Here is a 22,527-nt window from a genome sequence, read left to right as displayed (position 1 = left end):
CCTCCTTACCAGCCCTGCGAGTAAAACTGTAAACATTCACATAGTATCGTCACAGAATACCTAACAGAAGTGGAACTCCTGTACTTTTTTCGTAAGTGTGATTCGTCATGATTCGTCACTTAGCAAGTGCATTTTTTTGAGGTAATCACCCCCCTGCCAATGTCTAAAATCAGGCCATTTTTAGTATTGGCAGGGGGGTGACTACCTCAAAAAAATGCACTTGCTAAGTGACGAATCATGACGAATCACATTTACGAAAAAATAGTATAGAGTTCTACTTCTGTTAGGTATTCTGTGGTATCGTACATTGTTATCTTTGTAGTGATAACACATCCGGTCACACCATATAACCTGTTTTAATATCATGTATAAGTACCTAGACTTCCTATGTGACATCAATATCGGCCAAAAACATTATTGAGGAAGTAACAAGTGAATGACACCATGATTAATTTAAATATTATGTAAAAATCTCTATGATACAATATTTTCTGTAAAGCCAGAATAACGCATATAGTTAATCAATTTGCGGATTGTTTTTGAAAAGGTATTCAGCCTAAAAAAGATTAAACAAGAGCAATTAGCTGCATGTATAAATTTGCAATAAATATATTGTATTTTATCTATTGTATTTTATCTATTGTATTGAATATTGTCATGAAATGTTTGTCAGGGCTGTCGAACAAAGCATAGCGTCCTTTATTGAGCATTATTTCTGCAAGAGTACGGAACCTATTATTCGTAGATGCATGGTTTGTTAAAAAAGCCAAGGAGTAAAATGTTTTAAATGAAATTGTAATATTTCAATATTTCGCTCTTCTAAAAACCATCTGGGAATATTTCAATCAAAAGAAGAGGGAAGTGGAAATATGACGACCGAAAAATTATTCGGCAATCTCAGTTGCATTACATGTTTGCTTGCTGCCGAATGAGCGTATTTTCATTTGTTGCCAAAATGACGGAAATTTTTCAATACGAAATATATGACTTCATTGATGACCTCATTCAGTCTCACACAAACTGAAAAGTACAATATAGCTAGAACTCACCAGATAGTCAACGGGATCGTCTGGTCTTATCTTTGTACATTCAACAAGCCCTTGAGATAAGGTGGGCATGACATGCTTCATGAGATAGTTTCTCAGAGGTATTGACTGAGTCTCTAGTACTTCTTGCTCTTCTTTCTTAACCTCATTCAATCGTACTCTCTACAAACGAGTGCGGAAAATACGTATGAAAGCAGTTTTGTGCATTTGCCATTACCAGTTGTAGGGCCTTAATCGCGCAGCACCTATCATACTGAGTGTATTCAAACTAGAGTTGATGTGGCGGGCTTTTCTCTAGGAAATGAATTATAGATACTAAATGCACTACACGTACCCATTCCTCTTCCTTCCTTGCTCGTTCCGTAGCCTCTTCCGCTTCTCTACGGATTTTTTCCTCTTTCTCCCTCTTTTCGCGTTCAAGCTGGACAGTGGAAAAAACAACATAGAATTATCACAAATGTTATAAGTCGCATGGGGGGGGGGGGGGATAACTTGGTTGACAGGTGAAACACTCAAGGATTCACTCTATATCGACCAAAACTGACTCATTTCAGCTTGGAGCACTGAGATGGATCCATGATGTATTCTTGGGCCGGGTCAAGGGGGAGGTAGTGGTGACACATACCTTTATCTCCGCCTCAACCCGCTGCATTTCTACCAGTTCTTCCGGTGTAGGTCCTGCAATACACAAAAGAGGTGTTTCTCAGTCATCATTTAGGGAATGCGCGCGTTCTCCCAGGGTTGCTTGAGTTAAAATTTTGCCAGGCTCTTTTCAGTTCTTCTCAATAATAATGGGTTATTTATTGTCAGTTTACGATGATCTCAGGAAACGTGAGAGGCCTGGTACCGTAATTTCTTGGTTCGCCAATCAGCTTTGCGATCTGTTCGACAACATTAGACATCAAAGGACTGCTGTCTTGGGTAATATCTGAAGAAAAGAACAAAGTTATGCTTCAATTTTATCACAAAACGTAGCCGGCGGAATAATTTTTCATCTAGGAATGGACATGCGGGTAAATTATCACAATTTAGTGGAAAGTCCTTGCTAAACTAAATATCACTAATTTTGGTATAGATTTTACAATGTAAATCCTCTATCGTGAAGATAACACTGAACTATATTTCCATACCGATGTGATCTGGATGGATTTCGAGTTCATCGAAATAATTCAGAACTGTTTCATCTTCAGTGTTCACGGCGCGAAATTCTGCCAATCGCCTGAGGAGACCTGAAAGTATATTTGCAGTTTTTGGAATAAACAGCGACTTCGGAAAAATATTTTCTACCTGAAACTCAGTACAGCTTTTTTATAACAAGAAGTACACAGTGGTTAACAGACCTTCTTCCGTGTTGTGTGTACCAGCAACCACAGATTCTGGTAGATTCATGACCCTCGCTTTAAGAAAGTCATCAGTGGTATCCAGAGAAATCACTTTCTCTGTGAAGAAAAGAAAATTAATAAGAAGTTTGAAAACAGACAGTCAAACGCTATCCATAAAATGGAAGGACCGTAAATATACGACTCATGCTTAAAGAGACTGCCAAAACACTCCTGATGAAGCGCAATGAATTGGAGTATTTCGACTCATGTAAGATTATTTATGATCGATGCAATCTTGATTCAATTCTTACCAGGCATGATAAGCTTGTTGTACAACGGCGGTTCGCCATCTTCATCCTCTTCCGCCTCCTCGGCTGTAAAAAACGGCAGATTACAAATACGATATTAGGCTACGTGTTTTTTTTTTAATTCCGTAAAATACAATTTCAACCTGTTAGAGACCAGTAATTGCGACTTAACAAATTCTACAAGGCTTTATCTTTATTTACTATAAACCTCCCCAACATACCAGGCGCGTTGGTGCGTTTTTAACTATGACAATTGTGACAGAGGTTTACAGTCTGTTTACACGATGCAATTTTGTCGGATGCAATTCACTTCAATTGGACTGTGCAAACAGACCTTAAAAACGAGATGCATGACGATTGATGGCCTCACTATGAGAGAGTTGCAGCCTCAAATACCCTAGTATGTTTTTACGATTATATTGGACAGGAAAAAGCGAATCAAACGTACATGCAGTCCATACTCCATATATTCGCCATTAAGCACAAACCAAGTGCGAACGCATAAAATCGAGGAGTTTAACTAATATTGAACATTGTCACTTGTCAGCAGCATCTCATATGTTTTTCAAGTGGCTGACAAGAGTCATCTTACCTTGGAAGAGTTCTTTCGCTATTTCTTCCGTTTTTGGAAAGCCATCAAGAATAAAACCCTTAAATTGAAGCACTTCTTATATCAGAATTATGACTGCGGAAAGGAACACTTCATTTGCTACGTGAGCAAAACGCTTAAAGTGCCCATGTCATAAAATTGGAATTTATCTCATTAGAATCGCCGTGAAACGTAGATTACGAAAATAGTAATCACATTTGAAATTGAGTTTGTTTTCGCGGAGAAATAAAGCGATAAAGTTTGAAAATTTCAAATTTTAACGGCAAAAGTTTTTGAAATCCGCGACAGTCGGAAACTGGTAACTAATACGTCACAATAGGAACTCGCATATTGCGCCTTTAGATAAATAATAGTATGTAGTACAAGAGAAGCGACTTTATGCCAGCTAAATTCGGTTATTAAACGTGGCAGAAATATGTCTTCATCAAGTTTAGCTATTGAGAAGTTACCAAAGAAATAACACCGATTAAAATGTTTTCCTGCCAATGCAATACTAAGAAAGAACAAAAGTTAAGACCATGAACGCGGGTCAATATCAGCCTTGTCAGGCAGTAAGAACACTTCGGACCATACATTAAGGGTCCATTAACAAACCAGATGCCGATGATAAGCTGAAAAGGTATCGCGAAATGGAGCAATCGTGCAACGATCATGGCATCGAAGCTACAACGAAGACTTGATCGTAGGCGTCAGTAAATAGCAAATGTTTTCTTATGATCTTGATTGCGCGACTTGCTTTCCGTGACCCCAGAACATCATATCATTACGCTAGATATACAGTATTCAAATTACAAACAGATTCTATGGTAGTAATCTGGCAATTGTACTTAACTTAATTCTAAAGTTTCGTCTTAGTTGATCGTCATTCGTAATCGCGCACATACATACAGTACACCCGGGTGTAGATATAAGGCGGACGCGGAACCCTAATACATTTTACTGCCCTATATAAATATCATATTAATAGCATTACGATTGAGGTTTTCCTGTGGCTCATGGGTGCCGGTATTTCTACAATGTGTTTATGTGTATGTAAGTCACGCATGATTATCTGGTTTATCTTCATTACAAATCAACTGAGCTAGAGTATAAGTGGAGTTCCCATGTGCTTTCAAAAAAAATAGTTCAAAGAGAGACTTAGAGTTATCAATATTAACTGAGAAATCTAACACGTCTCGCGCAAAAAAAACATCAAATCATGTGTATATAAATATAACCCAGTACATTTCGCTTTTATTATGGCATCTTTTTTACCAACATTCTTTAGCTGTCTTTACTAAAATGTGCGCACTCGCATCTTTTGAGACGTTATTTACCGAACCTTTATCTGTTAACTTAAACACTGCCTTCGTGTTTACAACACAGTGACTCAATTGGTCAGACTCATGGCGTATTTGCAATTATTGCACGACTGTTGCCAGGAATGTACAATTATTAAAGCCATTTCACAACAGATTTTGATAATATATGAGTCACTTTATACAGAATTGTCTGTTAAGTAAGAACAACCACTTTTTTGCGCGGTTAGCTTCTACTTATTACTCCATGCAATAGAGTTACTAAGTTGTCGCGTCGAACGAGTTCCTATTGTGACGTCAAACACCTTGTTTCGCACCAGTCTCATTTGCGCGGTTTTCAGAGTTTTCATTCCAACAAAATCAATGTTTAGATGGCAATAACTCGAAAAATAAAAATCCAATTTCAGTTTTGATTTAGAACTTACTAACTCATTTCAAACAAAGATTCTAAAAATCTAAATTCCAATTTTATGACATGGGCACTTTAAGCTTTCTAATTCCATTAAAACTTATAGATTTAACTTATACATTTACCTGGTTTTGACAAGGCATGGAATGTAACTTGTTCTTGTAAAACCTTATGATGTAGGTATCGTCGTAACGGCCTGAAACAGGAGACGATGAACTTAGCTAATTATTGACACCCAAAAGCAAAACCGTCTCCTACTATACGTCTGTACCGCTTCAAAAGCTTGCACACACTCAATAAGTCTGGCATATACATGACCATGTTGTTATTACTTATTACCGATCAATGAGAAAGGTCTTTCTGAATCAGTGGAAATATTTAAGGAAAATCAATGAAAACCAAGCTCTTATTCGAGTGGAAATACCGCCATAGAAATCTTATGAAAAAGAAGATTGGAATCTCCCGCTCAATGAGTTTGAGTGTGAGTGGGCTTTTAGAATACATGCAGAGGCTAGCTTTGAGTGAGGGTAATGATGGTATAGAATAAGGGTGAAGATGCTGGCGAGGGTACAGTAAACCACAGCTGGGTATCGTTCGTGAGAGAGATTATACCAGTACCATTATTTTGCTCCTTATTTTCAGCCAGTGCTTCTAACAGTTCTCTGTCCTCTTCAGCCTTTACGTCATCTTCTTCGTCAGCGTCCGTGTCCGCTCTGGCGGCACTTTGTTCCTGAAATACAATCCCCGTCTTTGACTGAAGAGTGCCTTCTAGCTCGCTTTAAATATCCCTTTACAAACTCCACGTCAGATAAGTTTTTCCTTTTATAAAGTTTAATCCTATTTCGAAGTATCTTATTTCCCGAACTGACCACTATATTGCTACCTACCAATTTCGTGATTGCCTCGTTGATAACTTCTTGAATCAGAATATGATGTAATTTATATCGTTGACACAATTGTCTGACAACCAGAGTTTTTCCAGAGGAAGGTGGGCCCAGCACACAAACACGGATTGGCTATATAAATAAATTAAACAGCAAATTAAGTTAGAAATTGGATTGATTTTTTATGTGTTAAAATAACGAAAATCTTATTTTTTGTTGTCTCTACCAAATAGAGTTGATTAAAAAGAGATGAATGTGGGGCAACCAATTTCAAATTAGTTGTTTTAACATTCTCTACAAAGAGCATGCGTTATTCATCTATACCAGAAGCCCTCTCGTTTGTTTGTATTCCTTAATGACAGCTTCAATGTTGTCGATTAAACCCGTCTAAAATGGAAGACAAAAGATGAATAAATGCCATGTTTTAGTTAAATTTCCTAACATATTGACAATATATAATTATATAATATATTCAAAACGGGGAGAGGCGAACATGTGATGCCATGCATTGATTTTCCAACACGGATTTCTGTCTTTCTTACCTCACTCTTCCAATTGATGTTCATTCCTTCACGGACAAAACCTGCGTCCATTCGGAGATTTACCAACAGCATATCAAAGTCAGTTTGCTGAAAACATTTACACAAATAATTGAACAAAACTACCTGCATGATTCCTGTCTCGCGTATACGTATTTGCAAGTATAGCGTGTACACCATTTTGAATGAATCTCAAACGAACCTGGAGATCTTTAATGAGCAATGCTTCTTCTTTGGAGACATGTTGCACTTTGCCATTGGCCAAATTGCGACTGACAGCCTGAAGATAGATTAAGATTATGGATCGCGCGCACTACGGTAGCTGTACTTATCTACTACGGGTAAAACATGCTTTAAGCCCGCCAAACACGAGAGCTATCAGCTGAGCTAACGACCTCGCGAGGCCGTTAGCTCAACCCGAAAACCATCCGCACACGTGAGAAACTTGCCTCTCGAGGCGAATTCCTCACGAAAAACTATCCGCACACAAGAGTAACTTGCTGAGATCCAAACATGAGAGAGAATTATAGGTTCATAATCATACAGCTATAAACTCGATGTCCCACTCAATGTCCATCTCAAGTCTTCCTGAATATATACTCTATGAATGTGTCTTAACAATTTCAGGCAAAAGTGACTGAGAATTAACCAGTCATTTTGTTATAACTTTCTTATTTAACTACCTTTGAGTAAATTACCCCAGGAGGTTATATACCTTAACAATTTCATCCAAAGGTGACTGCGAATCATCTTTGGCAATGAGATAACGAACTTTGGGTGGACTATCACAGATGTTCACCAGGGCGCTGGCGAGGTCGTGAACGTGTATCATCGGGACAATATTCTGACCATTGCCGTAGCATTGCAGGGCAGGTTGTTTGCCATGCCACGCTGTCTTGAACAGCGAGTGAAAGATCTCCTCTCCGGCGCCGTATATCAACCCGCTGGCCACGACGAATGTGGACAGCTTGGTCTTGGCAGTTTTCCCAAGTTTGATAACGAGTTTTTCAGTGCTGATGTGAGGCCTGAAGTTTGGGTGGGAACGCCGCCTTCGATAGTCGTCTTCTGTGAACGGGATGTCCGGTTCATCCTGGGAGAGTTGGCAAAAATTTCTTCAGGTGGGGAATTACCGATTACAGCAAGATATCAGGGCAGGCCTACTATCATTGGATTAGTCAACCCCTTGTAAATTAGGATTCAGGAACTAAAGCACCACTATATCAGTGGCTGCAGTCAACTGATGTGAGAATGGTGTGGAACATAATTCGGACCCTAGCTGTTTCGGATCGGCACATCACACCATAATTATTTATCACTCTCACATCATCTTTGACATTCCTGTCCTCAATTTACATCTGTCTACGAGGGAGTGAATATATATATATTTGGGGGGGGGGGGGGAGTGCATGCCAATAGTGGTTTACTTACTGGATCAAGAGGCTTGGTCCTGGCCCATGTCATTATTGAAGATAGGCATATGAAAATTTTCGGAGAAGTAAAGTTCTCAATTTCCGCATGAAGAGCTGAGGAATATAAAAGAAAAAGAAAGTATGAAAAAACTGGCCTGTACGTACTGCACAAATTAATGTTTTTTTAGTAGTTTAAAATTATTTGGAGACTAACCTGATACTGCCCATGTGGCTTCATCCACCTGATCAGGACGACTGATTATGTCATAAATAATAATATCGCTTTGAAGTATGTTTTCCAAGATTTCTTCTTTTTTGCCATACTTTAACAGTGAAGAAGAAAAAAGACATTTTTGAGTCTTCTTGGATGCATGCAATTCCATTGCATCAAGATCGAGGATTTGTATATTTTTATGACAATATATAATGATAAATGTGTGGCTATAAATGTGTATCAGCAAATGCTGTGTTACAGAAAGGTAGCCATTTGAATCCAGGGGAATGATCAGTACAGTACAACATACGCTATAATTTAGTTTGAATGAGTTAATATTCATTAAGTCGCTAATGACACACATTAGTGTACAAACGGTTCCCACTGTGGTCAACCTGATTTTTCAGCTTGTCTGGTTAGAAACTCAGAAAAGCACCATCCCAATGCAGCCAGCTATAATCATATGCGGTATTGCAGGATTTGCAGCATATATTATCACATGCAAGCTAGCTAGCACTTTAGTGCACAACATTAAAGGCGGGATTGGTGTAATCACAGTTATATAACCATTCGACACAGAAATATGATAAGCTACTTTGAGGTGAAGCTAATAAACAATTTATACTGTATTTTAATAGTAAACGTATAGTCTATATGTAGATAAAACTCGATCACCTTGTAAACGTCCTTAACCCACGTTGGTTTATCGTTTTTTTCAGGATCAAACATCGTACCAACTACTTTGTAAAAATTTTCTTTCCTTCCTCCCTCTGCTGGATTGCTCGCCTCGGACTCATTGTCCATTCCGTCAGAGTTTGCCCCGACAACTGAACTTGCAAATATCTACAAATTTTGACAATATTCGGTCGCTTAAATGAACCCTAAAAATACCCCGATTGGGGCAAAAAATTCAGAAAAGTAAACTTTAGGCTCTAAAAGTTACCTTGCTAATGTTCTTTCCGACATATGTGTCAACATGATTGACAAAAACTACAGGATGTTTCGGCTTCTTTAAAATTTGATCTTCTTTTTCGTCGTCCATGTTGTTTTTTAACCGTAAGCATTATCGGTTGCCAAGGAAACGCAGCCGTGCGTGCGCACGAAAACGCGACAAACACACACTCGAAAAACGATACGGAACTTCCGATAGTGACCGAAACTGGACGAAGGTTAGCCCGAGCGTGCAGGGTTATATCAGTGAACTGGGTTATATCCGGTGACGCCATGCCACATATTATATTTTTGTAAGAAGTACATAAATTAATTTATATATGAAACCGGAATATTGTATGAAAGTTGTACAATGTGGACGATTTGCGCTTGAAATCAGGCAATCGAAACTCGACTGGAGAAGAAGGCAGTGCGCTTTCCATCAGATACTTGGCGACTGCCCAACAGTTCATGATTTTTTATAGAAAACTAAGGATTTTCTTATTGGCCAGCATGAGTGATTCTTCCAACAAACTGTTTCCCACAAGATTGCATCTTGTGATTTTTATCACCTACATCGCTCTCTTTGTAAATCAAGGTATATATATCAACATTTCGTACCACTTGAAAGTTATATGTGTGATATGTCTAAAGCATACGCATTGTCCTTTTTTAGGTCTTCTTATAACTGCATCTAAAGATGAAAATAATAAGTACACGTACAACACAACAACTGTCGTTATTCTTGTGGAGCTGGGGAAATTATTCTTCATTCTACTTTTGCAGTTTCGTGAGTAAGTGGGGGAGTAGTTAAACAAAACGGCATAAGTTTTGTTGTATATATGTATAGCTTTGCAATGAGTTTAAAAGCGGAATATTCGCGGTCATTACCTATGGTCTACCAATTTGCCACGCGTCCAATAAAATTTAGATTGTAGACAAAATCAAAAAGTTTAATGGCATTTCATCATTGAAAGATTTCAGGTCAGCACAAAGCTAGGTTATACTTATACTTGAAGAAACTTCGAGAGCATTTGTCCCAAGATCTCAGTTTAAATTAAGATCAACACAAAAATTGCACCTTTGTTTCAGCCAGATTATGTTTACACATAAAAAGCTATAATGACATTGTGGTTTATTCCAAGCTTGCTCTTCAGCTGGGTACAGTTTAATAATGCCATAAAATATATCAATAAGAATTAAAGCTACGGAGAAACACTTTTTTGTGCTGAATGGTGCAAATGATAATCTATTGTTTATGGATCAGATGATCAGCAATTGGTGATCATTTAAGATGTCATATCTATTTTTGCATCTGGCCACCAGATGATGGATGGGAAAGCTTTTCTAACCTCACCTTACCACCTTTAGAAAGAATGAAATTAAGATTACCAGTAAAAAGGAAATTATAGAGTGCTTGCCTAATCAAACACTGTTTTATGTTATAGAGACTGCTTTAACACATCAATTGGACTACCCCAGAACAAGAATAAATGCTATTTTAAAAAAAACTTGGCAGTTTTACATACTACAATTGATCATCTAACAGATTGCTAACATCATCCCTCTCTAATTACATGCATTGTTTTTATCTGTAGATCATCGTTGTCAGAATTTTTAAATCAAATAAAGTCTAATGCAAGAAGTAAGTTAACTGTGGTAGATAAGTTCAAGTGGGGCTGCTAAGACTAGATCCTGAACAATGTCATAACCAGCTTTGATTGATTATTTTCAGTGTTTGGATTTTACATGATCCCAGCCTTGTTATACTGTTTGTACAACAACCTTGCCTTTATCAATCTGAAAGCATATGGTCCAACTTCGTATTGGTTGCTCCTCCAATTCCGGGTTGTTACTACTGGTGTTGTTTATCAGGTAAAATAAATTTAATAATTATAACACTTTTAGAATACTACCAGTGCCTGATTGATCATACATTCAAAACATAAAATATAAAATAAAAAATATATAACTTTAGTTAATTGTAATGCATAAAATTCACCAGTCCAGTGTTGCTGTTTATGAATTTTTTGAAATAAGAAAACATATAATGAGATTTAAATATATACATTTCCACTTGCAGTTTCTGTTTAACAAGCAGTTGTCTCTGAGGCAATGGCTATCACTTGGTCTTCTTACCTTTGGTTGCATTGTTCAACACATTGGCCACAGTTCCGCAGAAAGCTCCTCTTTCAACTTCCGAGTTGATAGATACCTTCTCTTCATGCTTGTTCAGATATTCAGCTCCTGCATTGCTGGCGTTTATAATGAGTACCTTTTGAAAGGAAAAGCAGGCGATGTTCCCTTCTTGACCCAGAGCTTTTTCATGTACCTCGATTCGATAATCTGCAATTTCGGCTACATGTATTTTAACAGCACATTTAGCCAGGCGCTAACCCCCGAGGGACTTGCATCTCTCAAACAACCCATTGTTCTTGGCATAATCCTAAACAACACGATTGCCGGGCTGGTAACTGCAATCCTGCTTAAAAAACTGAACTCAATTCTGAAGCAATTTGGTGCATCCTTGGAGATTATTTTCACTGCAATTCTTGTATGGATATTATTTGGCAAGGCCATAACCACCTACACATTCATGGCCATAGTCATTGTGTGCACCGCCATTTACATCTATTCGACAAGTCCAATACAAAACCCATCTACCCAGGGAAATACAGTGGAAGCAACTGGTCAAGACAGCAGCAGAAAGGGCGAGCATGTCTAGGAACTTTTATTTAATTTGTATTCTAGATGCTTTTATATTGATGTGACTTCTAATTATTAAAATGAAAAATGTCAGTAATTGTAGCCTGTGTACGGTGTAAAACAGGAATTTATTAAAACTTCTGCTAAGTTATATTTATGATCAATGTATCTACACAGACAGGGCAACTTTACACAGCTAACTCTTATAATCAGCATTTAATTACAACAGAATAGTACACTAAATTGCTCATATTTGTTCAAGTTTTGTTTTTTAGTTATTGTCAAATGAAGTGAATGTATTTGCATAGTAGCTCATTTGTCTTTCTTGTGCATAATGATTTTACCCAATTATCGATTTATAAACCTATACACCACAATTTCATTGTTTGGGAAAATCATGATCACCAACAGGTTTGCTACCAATTAACATTTTTTATTGCTATTTTATGAGGCGAGTCAAGTTAACAATTAACAGTTTTATTGCTATTGTAATTATAAGCTGAGCCAACTAATTTAAATGAGTTATATTGTACCCGAGTGTTTTAATTAATGTTCCAATGATTATGATTTTTCACTGAATAAAATTTACCGTATAATATATACATTTTGTGCATTCTTGAGCAATTTAAGAAAGGGAAAGGATTTTACCATATTTAGGGAGTGCAAGTTGTCCCATAGAATATATAGTTGCAAGTTAAGAATGATTCTAATAGTGGGTGATAGTGACATCGATTCATATTGACTTTGTGTTTTACTAAATTGAATATCAAAGATAATGAATGATTGTCAAAAATACTAACTTTCTTAAAATCCTAGATAGTTCTGAGTTTGGAATAAAAAGTAAAAATACTAAAATTTAGGGGGAGCCTAAAGCCTCTAGACTGTTGTTGGATTTGGACATTTGATATAGCACCCGGGGCCATCTTGCTTGTTCAGAAGCACCCACAATTCAACTGCTAAGGTTTACCAATATTTTATCAACTTATTCTATAAAGCAATGGTGTCTGAGGATAAGGGGATTACCACCATTGTCTGATATAATCTTTAAGGGTGATTTTATTTACACATTCATCCATCATTGTTTTCTATTCAAACTTTGTGGTAGTGAATTTTATCATTCTCCTCTTCAGACAAATTGAGAGCTTTCTTTATATAAATACTTGCTTACTGGCAAGTTCATCTGTAAAAGGTTTAACTAGTTCACTGGTGGCAAAATTAAAAACAAGTCCAAACGCTATGGATATTGGCAGGGCAGGCAAGGCTCGCTTGAATATCATCAATAATAGTAATGTTAGACACAGCCCCTATGAATAAGAATAGAAAATAAAATAAGTAATACTTTAAACAGAATATTCCTCTCTCTTGCATCTTTTCCGTTCCCTGCTAGACCCGGGGTACCTTAAATTGATTCTCTGAAAGGCTTTGTTAAAGGAGGTTTTTACTGATGTAGCTGCACTCAATAAGGAGAAATGTTTATGAGAGCGGAGAGTGTAACTTACAATTAGAATAGCAACATAACAAGCAATTGTTGTATTCCAATCACCATATGACGAAGCTTTCCCAACCAAAACACTGTAAAATATGAAATCACCAAGACCAAGTTTCACTCCCTCTGCAAAGAAAATGGAAATTTTCAGTTCACCTGTTTGAGAGGATGCAAGCTATTGACCTCTCCACTCCCCAGCTAGCAACACTTTACTACAAAGAGGTCCTTGGACAGAATTTCTTAGGGTAGGGGATTCACTAGCCCTTTTCAGGGCAAAAAGGGCTAAAATGGTCTCAGATGCCAAAATGAAAATTCAAAGTCTGAACAAAAAACCAAGAACTAAAAACGAAACTGCTCAAAGTATATAATTTTATCTGAAAAAGATAAATTCTTCAGAATATTGCCGAATATTGGCGAGAACAAACATGAGAGGTTAGATGCACCCAATCTCCTCCTTCAGCTTGATCCTGTAGCCTACTCGCTTCACTTACTCTATTGGCACCTCAAACAAATTGTTTTTAAATATATGTACATACTCTCTTCCTCTTCCTCGTTTCTGTCATTTCTGTTATTCACCCTGCTCTCCCCTGCCAGGGCCGATACAGCATTACTGGCTTCCCTAGGTGATGGACCATCTCCTTGATCTGATACTTGGTCAAACGCTTCGTCATTTTGTTCTTCTTCTGTTGGTTTTCCTGGTTCGTTCTCATTTGCCATTCCAATGCCCCACATAATTGTCGCTTTGAAAAAGAGTAGATGAATATGTAGCCATTGTTTCACAAATGAAATAGCACTATTCTCCTAATACGTAGCGATTCTTCAAATCCCCCCAAAGACCGAAATTACCCATTGTTTGGTAATACCAAAATAAAATTTTGTATTCATGAAACATTGCCCTATTGTGGGTCAATGTCTGTCATTTTATTACTTTTTTAGCATTTTACAATGGCTGGAAAAATCACAATAACATTGGATGGCACCATCTAGCTTCACAAATCCAAGTCCATTAGGCATTAGCTATATTCTGAATCTCCCCATGCAAACTAAGTGGAATATCTGAGTGTTCCTTGTTAAAAATGGTACAATAGAGGTGTGGTCCTTGAGAGTGATATCTTTAAAAGCTTTTATATAACCATAAGGCAACAAACCTTAGAAATGACAAACTTCAAGTCGTTATATACAAACTTACAAGAGTAAATAAGCGCAGGAAATATTGGTTCATTCCGCTCTTGTGCTGTCCGTACTAAAATTTGGAGCGGCCCATTTGGACAAAGCACAGCAAACAGGTCTGGAAACAAAAAAGAAATATAAAACATGGAGATTTGAACTGGAGTATGTGAAACCAAAGTGAAAGAAGTTAAGCATTTTTTTTACCATATATTGAAATTGCTCCAAGGATAAACCATGTGGTCCAATCTGGGAGATATTTTATGAACACAAGTGCCTATGTGGTAAATATTTAGGATCACATATATGTTTATGAGTGAAAATTACATCGCAATGAAATTTCAGTTGTTGTGAACTGTCATGATTATAAGTAAAAAACGTTTTATTGTGCATTGTTTATCTGAATATACCTTTTCGGTAATTACGTCAAAACATTTTAACATCACAACATTTTAAACTTAAAACCATCTTAAATGAAATGCAGATTTACTCTCACAAGCCTCCTGCAAAGATGCAAAACATTGTTCTTCAACACATGCATGCATGAAAATTATTTTTCTGTTTTGACCAATAAATGTGGAAATAAGCCATAGTAACCATAACACAAGAATAGATCGGGCCCCGTTCCCGCGTTATGCCTTATTTCCATACTCATTAGTCAAAATGAAAAATTATTTTTCATGCACAGGTTATAGAAGGATGTTTTGCATCTCTGCACATAGCTTGTGAGAGTAAAACTTGAAATCAATCTCATTTAAGGTGGTTCTAAATTTAAAACGATAACGCTGTGACGTAATTACCAAAAAGATCTATTCATTGCCCCAAGACTCTATATCTTATCTTTGTACTTACCATCAATGCACTGACGAGAATGAGATATATTTGCTGAAGGAAGAGTGGTCCTTTCCAGTGGATACATACCATACCCACCACACCAAAATTCCAAATAATGATTGATAATGTAAAATAATCCATTGCTATGTTATACACTTGTAATAGCTCCCTGGAAAAATCAACATTTCATTAAATCTGTCATTATTTTTTTTTATTTTAAAATTCCACTTCTGAATGACAGAAATATGCCATCCAGGTTGATTTGTTTTTATGTATGCATGTTACTTATATTAGTCTTTTTAAATCTCTACCATTCAACTTACTGTATGTATATAAAACTAAAGAAGAACAACAGTAATAAAGATGACAGGATTAACCAACCAGCAATAATCTGTCAAACAAGAACAACATAGGAATAAATCATTTCCCATCTATCAATTGGTACTTTATTAGGTTCTTGAAACCTCTTAAAACAGTCTGATGTAAACAGATACCAGGTAATTTTGGGGACATCTGTTTGCAAGAATTAACTCTGATCTAACCTTATAACACTTTTTCAGATATAAAATGACCAAGATAACAGTCATCCCTAACACAACTCCAATAACTATGATGGCATTAAGGAATGCATGGCCAGCTTTTTCAGCAGTTGAGATTCCCTCCTGTTCATGAAATGGTGTGTAAATTCTGAAAAGATATTATTGTAATAAACAAGATGCCCCATGTCATATGTTTAATGAATGGAAATATTTTTTCTGCATCATGCACATTTTAAACTTTACTGTCCCAATCTAGTTACTAATATAGAAATCAAAATATGCCCTACAAGTTTTTAGAAAAGAAGGTATTGGTGACAATTCCAATAGCACATTTAAAACTGTTGGGAAAATGAATTTGTCATTCAGATATTGTCAGATAACTCAGATGAATTAAGTCGGTTTTCAACTAGCGATATTTTTCGCGCGAAGCGACATTTTGCTTTTGTCTCAGAGCTCTCAACAGCAACCATCTGGAACAAATTGCTCGAATACAATGGATTAAAGTCGCTTCGCGCGAAAAATATCGCTAGTGGAAAACCGGCTTTAGACTTGATGAATTAATTAAACAAAACTTTATATAGAAAAGTGCAAGTTAAGCCAGATATTTCTAGTAGTAGGTGGTTAACAGTGTTAAAATGATTGAAAGTGATAATCTGAGGTTTTGAATGGGGCTGTCAAATAAGAAGTTGAAACTCACAGATATTGCCCTGAACTTCGGGAATAGTATGTTACGGAAACAACTGTTGCAACGACAACAAACAAGCAAACAGAAACAGGAATGATTAACATCATAACACTTTTGAAACCATATTTCAACTCCTCTTCCTCATCATACTCTTCGTCTTCATTGGAGTTGCTTTCACTTTGTCTGTTACTTCGTGATGTGCCATCGGCATCATTGTCTGTCTGTTGCCTCCGCCTCCTCAAGCGATTCAATCTCTCAATATCTTCATTTGTCTGTTCATCCTATTACACATTAAGCAGGGGTTGTCAAGAATAGCAAATGTATTTGTGGATTTGTTTTGATAGAAATGGTTTACTAAACCTGCGGCGTTCATAAACAAATGGTTAGTTTACATTTTGAACTTTCATACTTTTTGAAATACATTGTGTTGCCTGAATAAATAACAACATTTAGGTTCGCTATGCTTTTAAATTAATGTGAGCTAGTGTTTTTGATGAGAATAATTCAAATTATTATGCATTACTAATGCAATCTCGATTGTGATTGGCTAAAAACCTACAGATAATTCTCAATGTCTTGCCACCTACACGACATTGAAAATTACCCGTAGGTGACGTAATTTTTTGCCGCTAGTTTGTTGTCAAACTTCCTCTTTAAAAAGGAAGTACATAATAAAACAATTATTGAATTCGGTTTCCGCATGATATCGAGAATTATCAAGCCTCAGTTTGCGTTATCCGCCTCAGCTTCGCTTCGGCAGATAACGCAAACTTCGGCTTGATAATTCTCAATATCACACTCAACCTCATCCAATAATTGTTAAATGTTCATACAAATTTTGGGAAAATTAAATTGCAATAGAGGTTCTAACTGGGTAGTGGATGTGCTATAAGACACAGACCCAGAATTTTACAGAGGATTTTTCTTGTTTTCATTTTGAACGTAAGCCAATATTGCAAATTTTTGTTTCAAGTCTTGCAAATGGTCCAACACTACATATTACATGTAACTTACACATGTAAGTTTATTTTTAGAGAGGCACAATTTATAAATATTTTTTCTGAGTATCAATTAAGGCACCCTGTTTTAAAATTTTTTCAACTAGCTTTTTACGCAAGCTGAATCAGAATAGCCTTAACAGCCTGAATCAGAAAGTTTATAAATGTCATATTCTGCATTGAAGTAACCAAGTTTTGAAACTTAATTTCAATTTAAATCAATGACTGAATCCCTTTTGAAAACAAACAATTTTAAAAAAGATGCCGCAAAGACAATCGTAAACATAAAAAAGAGCAAAAGATCGCATGACAATTTTATTGAATGCTCATGTAAAAAAAAATTAAAACAAAGTTCAACAGTTTACACAAGTTTCTCGCATTTTTTAGTTCAATAATTGAGGCATGGCTCTTTTATATTAGAAACCAAAGCAAAACCTCATTCTCTTAGAGATATAATCTTGATAAGCCTGTAGTTCTTATGGTTTTAATACAAGAAAAGTGTTTTAGGGTTTTAATACAAGGAAAGTTTAATGTCATCATACAAGAAAGATAAAAAGTTTATATGTACCAGATCTACTTACCAAATCTCGCTCCATCGTCGTAGGATCACTGTTATTTTCACACAGCTGCGAAGTAGATTCACTAGACATGAGACAGGTGTTTTCGTCGGCTTCGCTGTCACTCATAACATAACTAAAAAATTAGTTTCTTTCTTGTAAAAACGGATATCTTTATTAAGATTTTCGAGATTGATTCCTTCGCTTATCCCCGTATTATCTGCGGTACTTCATGTTACCTCCAATGAAGGGCTTGTATCCCGCCATGCAGCGCGTGTCCCATTAAACATCATCCTCCTGGAGCAGAAATGAGTGCAATCAATGCGTCTATTTGACTATTTTGTAAACAGAAAATCGTTTTTACATCAACAAGCCTTTTTTATTATTTTCTTTTGCAGAGTGGGGACTATTAGGCATAACACTGTAAACGTAGGGCCGGTAGGGGGTCATGTTTCTCCAGCTCCAATACCAGGTGCCAATGCCTTTGACCATAATTGAGCCTTATTGAGGGCATAGGCCTGGACCTCTTGTGAAGAAAAAACCTTTCTCGTGGGGTACGTTTTTGATTTGCACCCCGGAGGTTAATACGTGCATCAATATTGATAATATCAATAATTTTCCACATTCACCTCCAAACATCACGTCATCCTGAATGATGTAAATTAACAGCACGAGTTGGTTGGTGGAACGAGTACGGCATTGGAATGTCACAATTTCGAAATCAGGCAATTTCATATAGAATTTTTCATCTTAAATTTTTGTTATTTTCAAATGTGCATAGAAATCGATGATTTCCAAAGCTCTGACGTTTCGGACTGTGGTTTTGGTAACCCTTATACTAGTGCAATTACTAGCTGTAATCTTGCAAATTGTCGGCCTGGTCGAATGCAAACAATGCTTGCTCTTTGCTAGAATTTATGAAATCGAACGAGTTTTAGATGGTGGTTTTATTGGTTGGTGCTATATGTTGATAGCCTATGGATTATCATCGGTTTTTGCCTGCATCGTAATGCTACTAAGGCGTCCCCTGCTGGGAGTTTCATTTGAAAGGTAACGCGTATTTTGAAACGAATGGGGAAACCCCTATTTTCTTCATTGGATTTATTTTTAATATTAACTATTGTAATATCCAGCTTGTCGAGGTCTGAAAAGTCAAAGGCGATGTTTTGCATGAGTGCAACTGCTGTGATAACAACATTTTTTGTCATCCTTGGTTGGCACCAGTTTTGTAGCTCTTTTAAAGTTGTCAGGTAAGTAGCCAGTAGCCACCCATGAAAGTCATTAAAGGTCAAATCTGTGCATGTTTCTGCATTAATTGCAGTGTGCAATCCAATTCATGCTTTGTTCTTTTCCCTAGATGTTACCACACTCCCTCACTTCTTATTGACTGGAAATCTTACACCCCAAAATATTCCAGCTGTTATAATACTTACTACTATTATCTTATAACTGAGGTAGGCAGCAAAATATTCCAATGTGTAAATGATCTGATGTAAGTGTTCAGTGTTTTCCATTTGTGAGTAAAATTGTCTGACATTAGAAAAAATATATACTAAGTGGATCTGGGTGCATAACCCAACTACACTTTGACTATAAGTTCACCTTCTCTATTTTTTAGGTTTGTCTTTTGTGGTCTTCAATTTCAACAATATTTTTATTGTTAAAAACAGTTTGGATATAGAACTTGAATAATATGCATATTTCATTGAAACAATCGTAATTAAATTAAGATAAAATTTTTGTAAATAGTTATTTATTTTTTTGGCCATTGTAAAAAATGTTCCTCCAGAAAAAAATATTGTTTTCAATCCCATGAATGTTTATTTTACTTTGTAAAAATGTATTCCATTGAGTTCATCAATATCATCTACTGAATAATCTATTGCCAGTTCACCTGCATCCACATTTAGTGGAATAACCCAACTTTGTAGGTCCAATATTGGCTGCAAGAAAAGAAATTCGAAATGTAAAATCCCTCAAAAAAGGCAATCCAGCAATGGATACATGTTGCTAATAACCCTAATAAGATTGAGTTGCAATAAATTGACATCAATTTTTACACTAAGATCACATCAGAACCACTATTTTCAGTTTCATATTAAATTAGTGGTTTATTTTATAGTTATCCCAACACATTAGGACTAACCTGTCTTCCATCTCCTATACATATTGATTCCTCCAAGCTTGGGACAGCAATCAATAAACATCCTGGCTTACAAATATTTTGTCTTATGTTTTTCCAAGTGCTAAATGGAGAATTGAAAAACATGTTTAATTAATTCATGATCCCAAATTGGTTTGCTTTAGACAACCTTGAACCTCCTTCTGTTGTAGGCCCTGTTTTCCATTTTTTCTGTTTTTAATAGGTCAGTAAAAGGGCACTGCTATATAATCATTTAGTATTATTTTTATTTTCCCCACCTTATCTGGACACTTCTTTGTAGAAAGAACTCAAAGGTATTGTTCAACAAAATTACATCCGCTACAAATTAAGAGAATTAAGGTAACTCTGCTAGCGTTAATCCTTTATGGATGCCTTGCGAAAGATTGGAAAAACTCTTATACCTTGATGCAAAAGTTCACCAACATTACACACATCGCTACAAACAGTCTGAAGAGAAAAAGACTTATTTACATTTTAATAAAACACTCAATACTGATAAATGTTGTACTACCAGTATCACTTGGTATGTGCAGATATGTACAGATTTTCACCTCAATACGGTTTCCAAGTCCATATTTTTGAATGACTTCATTTTGGATTTGGCAAAGTTCTGTGTTCATTTCAATTCCAACAATTCTCTTGAATTTGCTAAAATAATAAGCCTATAAAATGAAAAGGAAAATGGATGTGCAAAAATGAACTGAACATGATGTTCATGAACAGTATAAGCAAAATCACAGAACTTACATAATAGAGTACAGCGCCTAATCTTGAGCCAATGTCTATTATTGTTGCATTGGTATAATCTGCTGATAATCTTGGTAGCACTGTTTTGAAGATGTATTTCATTTGTATAGTGGACATGGAATGAGAAATTAATGCTAAAAAGACAGGGAAAAAGATGTGCATTATTACTTGACTAATAGCATAAGATTGTCTGGAACTGTCTAGTGAAAGCATAGATAACCCAGGAATTGGTCCTGCGCATGCGCTGCAAACGACGCCATATTGGATAATAAATAGTAATAAAAACCTGGGCTACCTATCTATGGTGAAAGAAGCAGAATCAAAATGGGCACAAATGATAACATTTTCTCCATTGGAAAACAAATTTATTTGCTTAACATTATGTAGAGTATTTCATGAAATATATAAAGCTAATTATGAAGAGTTTTTAGTTAATAATTAAACCAAAGTTAAGTCTAGAATGAATTAAATGATGTATTAAGGGTTAGAATGTCCTATGGTTTGTAGTTTGAAAAAATATCTTTAACTTACTTAAAGGATTTGTATTGTGTGATCCACATTCTCTACAATAATTTCTACTGAACTGATTGTTTGCACATAGCAGGTCAATATCATCATCATCATATAGAAATGAATCAATCACTGCTGTTGTGGCTGGATTACAGTCTGAGTTCTACAAAATAGAAACTGGTTCAATTCTTCAGACATTCATTTAAAGGTTCTGTCACTATGACTATATCAAGTTGCCATACAAAATTTATCATCGGCAGCCTAGGACATATCAATAAGAATCAGGTCTATGGCACCAATAGAATGTAAGTGGGTGGGATCATATCCATCAACCATTGACAAAACTACTTAATATTTCATTGCCGCCCCCCTTACGTTGACTGTCCAGTTTAATTATAGTTCAGTAATTATATTTGGTTGTAAACATTTGATGCCGCTCTTTGATAAAAAACATATTGCATAATATATACCTGACCGATTTCTGGCTTAAACATGGTTTCTGAACTACAGATACCACTCAGAGGTAATCTTCCACGGAGATCTTCAATAATGGCCTGCAATGTTTCCTCTCCAGATACACAATGTTGATATGCATTGGATAAACAATTTTTATGGGAATCATGTGGCATTGTTTCATCGCTCCTTAGCAAAGAGTGTTGTTCGATTATCCAATCTAGAAAATCCTTGCTTTCAGCTGGTGGCAAGCTGGATAACAGCGAGACAAACTGTTGCTTGGCAATACTGAGAGTGGCACTGGTACTTGTCTGGTCATCCATTCTGGATTGAGATATCACTGGAAATCAAGCAATATGAAAAGATCAGGGGTAGCACATAAATTACAACCAGAAACAATGGCATTGTACGGAGCTTGCGATTACAATCATTTAATAGCTTTTTGAACATAGGATTATGAAAAAGGTACTTTCTTTGCCAATTCAGGGGTAAACGGGTTGTATACCCCATATTAACCTCTCCCTCTTAATAATGTATGATATCAATGCATCGACTGCTAAAGCTCAAAAAACTAGTAGCATCCTATAATAATTGGTATATTAAACACCCTCACCTTGATACATGAAGTACCACAGTTAACTGATAATAAAACTGGAATATTTATACACTCCCCCCCTGGGACTCAATTTTTCGAAAATGAATTCCTAGTTCC

The 22,527-nt window shown here is 36.2% G+C and overlaps 5 protein-coding genes across 5 annotated transcripts; 2 read left to right on the top strand and 3 right to left on the bottom strand.

The window, feature by feature from the left end:
• Positions 1-300: 300 nt before the first annotated feature.
• Positions 301-9,228, bottom strand: LOC114522252 (adenylate kinase 7-like). Its single transcript, XM_028542899.1, has 20 exons — positions 8,983-9,228; positions 8,715-8,882; positions 8,040-8,148; positions 7,845-7,939; positions 7,132-7,506; positions 6,619-6,696; positions 6,420-6,506; positions 6,202-6,264; positions 5,881-6,009; positions 5,612-5,723; positions 5,119-5,189; positions 3,269-3,326; positions 2,680-2,742; positions 2,387-2,485; positions 2,177-2,275; positions 1,894-1,974; positions 1,672-1,724; positions 1,381-1,467; positions 1,050-1,208; positions 301-556 (listed from the first exon to the last, which is right to left on the bottom strand). Exons 1-20 carry the CDS (start codon positions 9,079-9,081, stop codon positions 518-520), a joined length of 2,124 nt encoding a protein of 707 aa, XP_028398700.1. The 5' UTR covers positions 9,082-9,228; the 3' UTR covers positions 301-517.
• A 75-nt stretch (positions 9,229-9,303) lies between these two features.
• LOC114522256 (UDP-galactose transporter senju-like) lies at positions 9,304-11,768 on the top strand. The gene is made up of 5 exons (XM_028542902.1): positions 9,304-9,567; positions 9,646-9,763; positions 10,568-10,614; positions 10,705-10,844; positions 11,053-11,768. Exons 1-5 carry the CDS (start codon positions 9,441-9,443, stop codon positions 11,692-11,694), a joined length of 1,074 nt encoding a protein of 357 aa, XP_028398703.1. The 5' UTR covers positions 9,304-9,440; the 3' UTR covers positions 11,695-11,768.
• A 27-nt stretch (positions 11,769-11,795) lies between these two features.
• On the bottom strand, positions 11,796-18,270 carry LOC114522254 (presenilin-1-like). The gene is made up of 11 exons (XM_028542900.1): positions 18,181-18,270; positions 17,966-18,077; positions 16,399-16,667; positions 15,705-15,849; positions 15,486-15,553; positions 15,181-15,331; positions 14,536-14,605; positions 14,351-14,449; positions 13,698-13,901; positions 13,175-13,287; positions 11,796-12,979 (listed from the first exon to the last, which is right to left on the bottom strand). The coding sequence occupies exons 1-11, from the start codon at positions 18,222-18,224 to the stop codon at positions 12,824-12,826; spliced, it is 1,431 nt and encodes a 476-aa protein (XP_028398701.1). The 5' UTR covers positions 18,225-18,270; the 3' UTR covers positions 11,796-12,823.
• A 355-nt stretch (positions 18,271-18,625) lies between these two features.
• LOC114522269 lies at positions 18,626-19,643 on the top strand. Its single transcript, XM_028542916.1, has 4 exons — positions 18,626-18,991; positions 19,075-19,191; positions 19,299-19,395; positions 19,560-19,643. The coding sequence occupies exons 1-4, from the start codon at positions 18,729-18,731 to the stop codon at positions 19,620-19,622; spliced, it is 540 nt and encodes a 179-aa protein (XP_028398717.1). The 5' UTR covers positions 18,626-18,728; the 3' UTR covers positions 19,623-19,643.
• Positions 19,644-19,689: 46 nt separating this feature from the next.
• On the bottom strand, positions 19,690-22,494 carry LOC114522268. The gene is made up of 9 exons (XM_028542915.1): positions 22,429-22,494; positions 21,833-22,155; positions 21,384-21,525; positions 20,853-20,986; positions 20,657-20,767; positions 20,507-20,552; positions 20,363-20,423; positions 20,088-20,187; positions 19,690-19,884 (listed from the first exon to the last, which is right to left on the bottom strand). The coding sequence occupies exons 1-9, from the start codon at positions 22,436-22,438 to the stop codon at positions 19,762-19,764; spliced, it is 1,050 nt and encodes a 349-aa protein (XP_028398716.1). The 5' UTR covers positions 22,439-22,494; the 3' UTR covers positions 19,690-19,761.
• Positions 22,495-22,527: the final 33 nt, after the last annotated feature.

The sequence above is a fragment of the Dendronephthya gigantea genome, unplaced genomic scaffold, assembly GCF_004324835.1.
Source record: "Dendronephthya gigantea isolate DGI-Jeju-01 unplaced genomic scaffold, DenGig_1.0 000022F, whole genome shotgun sequence".
NCBI lineage: Eukaryota > Metazoa > Cnidaria > Anthozoa > Malacalcyonacea > Nephtheidae > Dendronephthya > Dendronephthya gigantea.
The sequence above is the reverse complement of the archived record's forward strand: the minus strand, read 5'-3'. Positions and strand labels throughout refer to the sequence as shown.

Bases quoted from the DNA above. Each gene is read 5' to 3' on its own strand.
- LOC114522269 (XM_028542916.1), top strand. From the start codon at position 18,729: ATGATTTCCAAAGCTCTGACGTTTCGGACTGTGGTTTTGGTAACCCTT. The intron at 18,992-19,074 runs GTAACGCGTATT...TGTAATATCCAG, and splicing joins CTGGGAGTTTCATTTGAAAG to CTTGTCGAGGTCTGAAAAGT. The intron at 19,396-19,559 runs GTAGGCAGCAAA...TCTATTTTTTAG, and splicing joins ACTATTATCTTATAACTGAG to GTTTGTCTTTTGTGGTCTTC.
- LOC114522268 (XM_028542915.1), bottom strand. The intron at 20,987-21,383 runs GTAAGTTAAAGA...CTGTCTTTTTAG, and splicing joins ACACAATACAAATCCTTTAA to CATTAATTTCTCATTCCATG. The intron at 20,553-20,656 runs GTGAAAATCTGT...TTTTCTCTTCAG, and splicing joins GACTTGGAAACCGTATTGAG to ACTGTTTGTAGCGATGTGTG.
- LOC114522256 (XM_028542902.1), top strand. From the start codon at position 9,441: ATGATTTTTTATAGAAAACTAAGGATTTTCTTATTGGCCAGCATGAGT. The intron at 9,568-9,645 runs GTATATATATCA...GTCCTTTTTTAG, and splicing joins CGCTCTCTTTGTAAATCAAG to GTCTTCTTATAACTGCATCT. The intron at 10,615-10,704 runs GTAAGTTAACTG...GATTATTTTCAG, and splicing joins AATAAAGTCTAATGCAAGAA to TGTTTGGATTTTACATGATC.
- LOC114522252 (XM_028542899.1), bottom strand. From the start codon at position 9,081: ATGGACGACGAAAAAGAAGATCAAATTTTAAAGAAGCCGAAACATCCT. The intron at 7,507-7,844 runs GTAAGTAAACCA...CAACTCTCCCAG, and splicing joins GGACCAAGCCTCTTGATCCA to GATGAACCGGACATCCCGTT. The intron at 6,010-6,201 runs GTATAGATGAAT...TTATTTATATAG, and splicing joins AACAAACGAGAGGGCTTCTG to CCAATCCGTGTTTGTGTGCT.
- LOC114522254 (XM_028542900.1), bottom strand. From the start codon at position 18,224: ATGGGACACGCGCTGCATGGCGGGATACAAGCCCTTCATTGGAG. The intron at 16,668-17,965 runs GTAAGTAGATCT...AATGTGTAATAG, and splicing joins CGACGATGGAGCGAGATTTG to GATGAACAGACAAATGAAGA. The intron at 13,288-13,697 runs GTATGTACATAT...TTTTCTTTGCAG, and splicing joins AAACGAGGAAGAGGAAGAGA to AGGGAGTGAAACTTGGTCTT.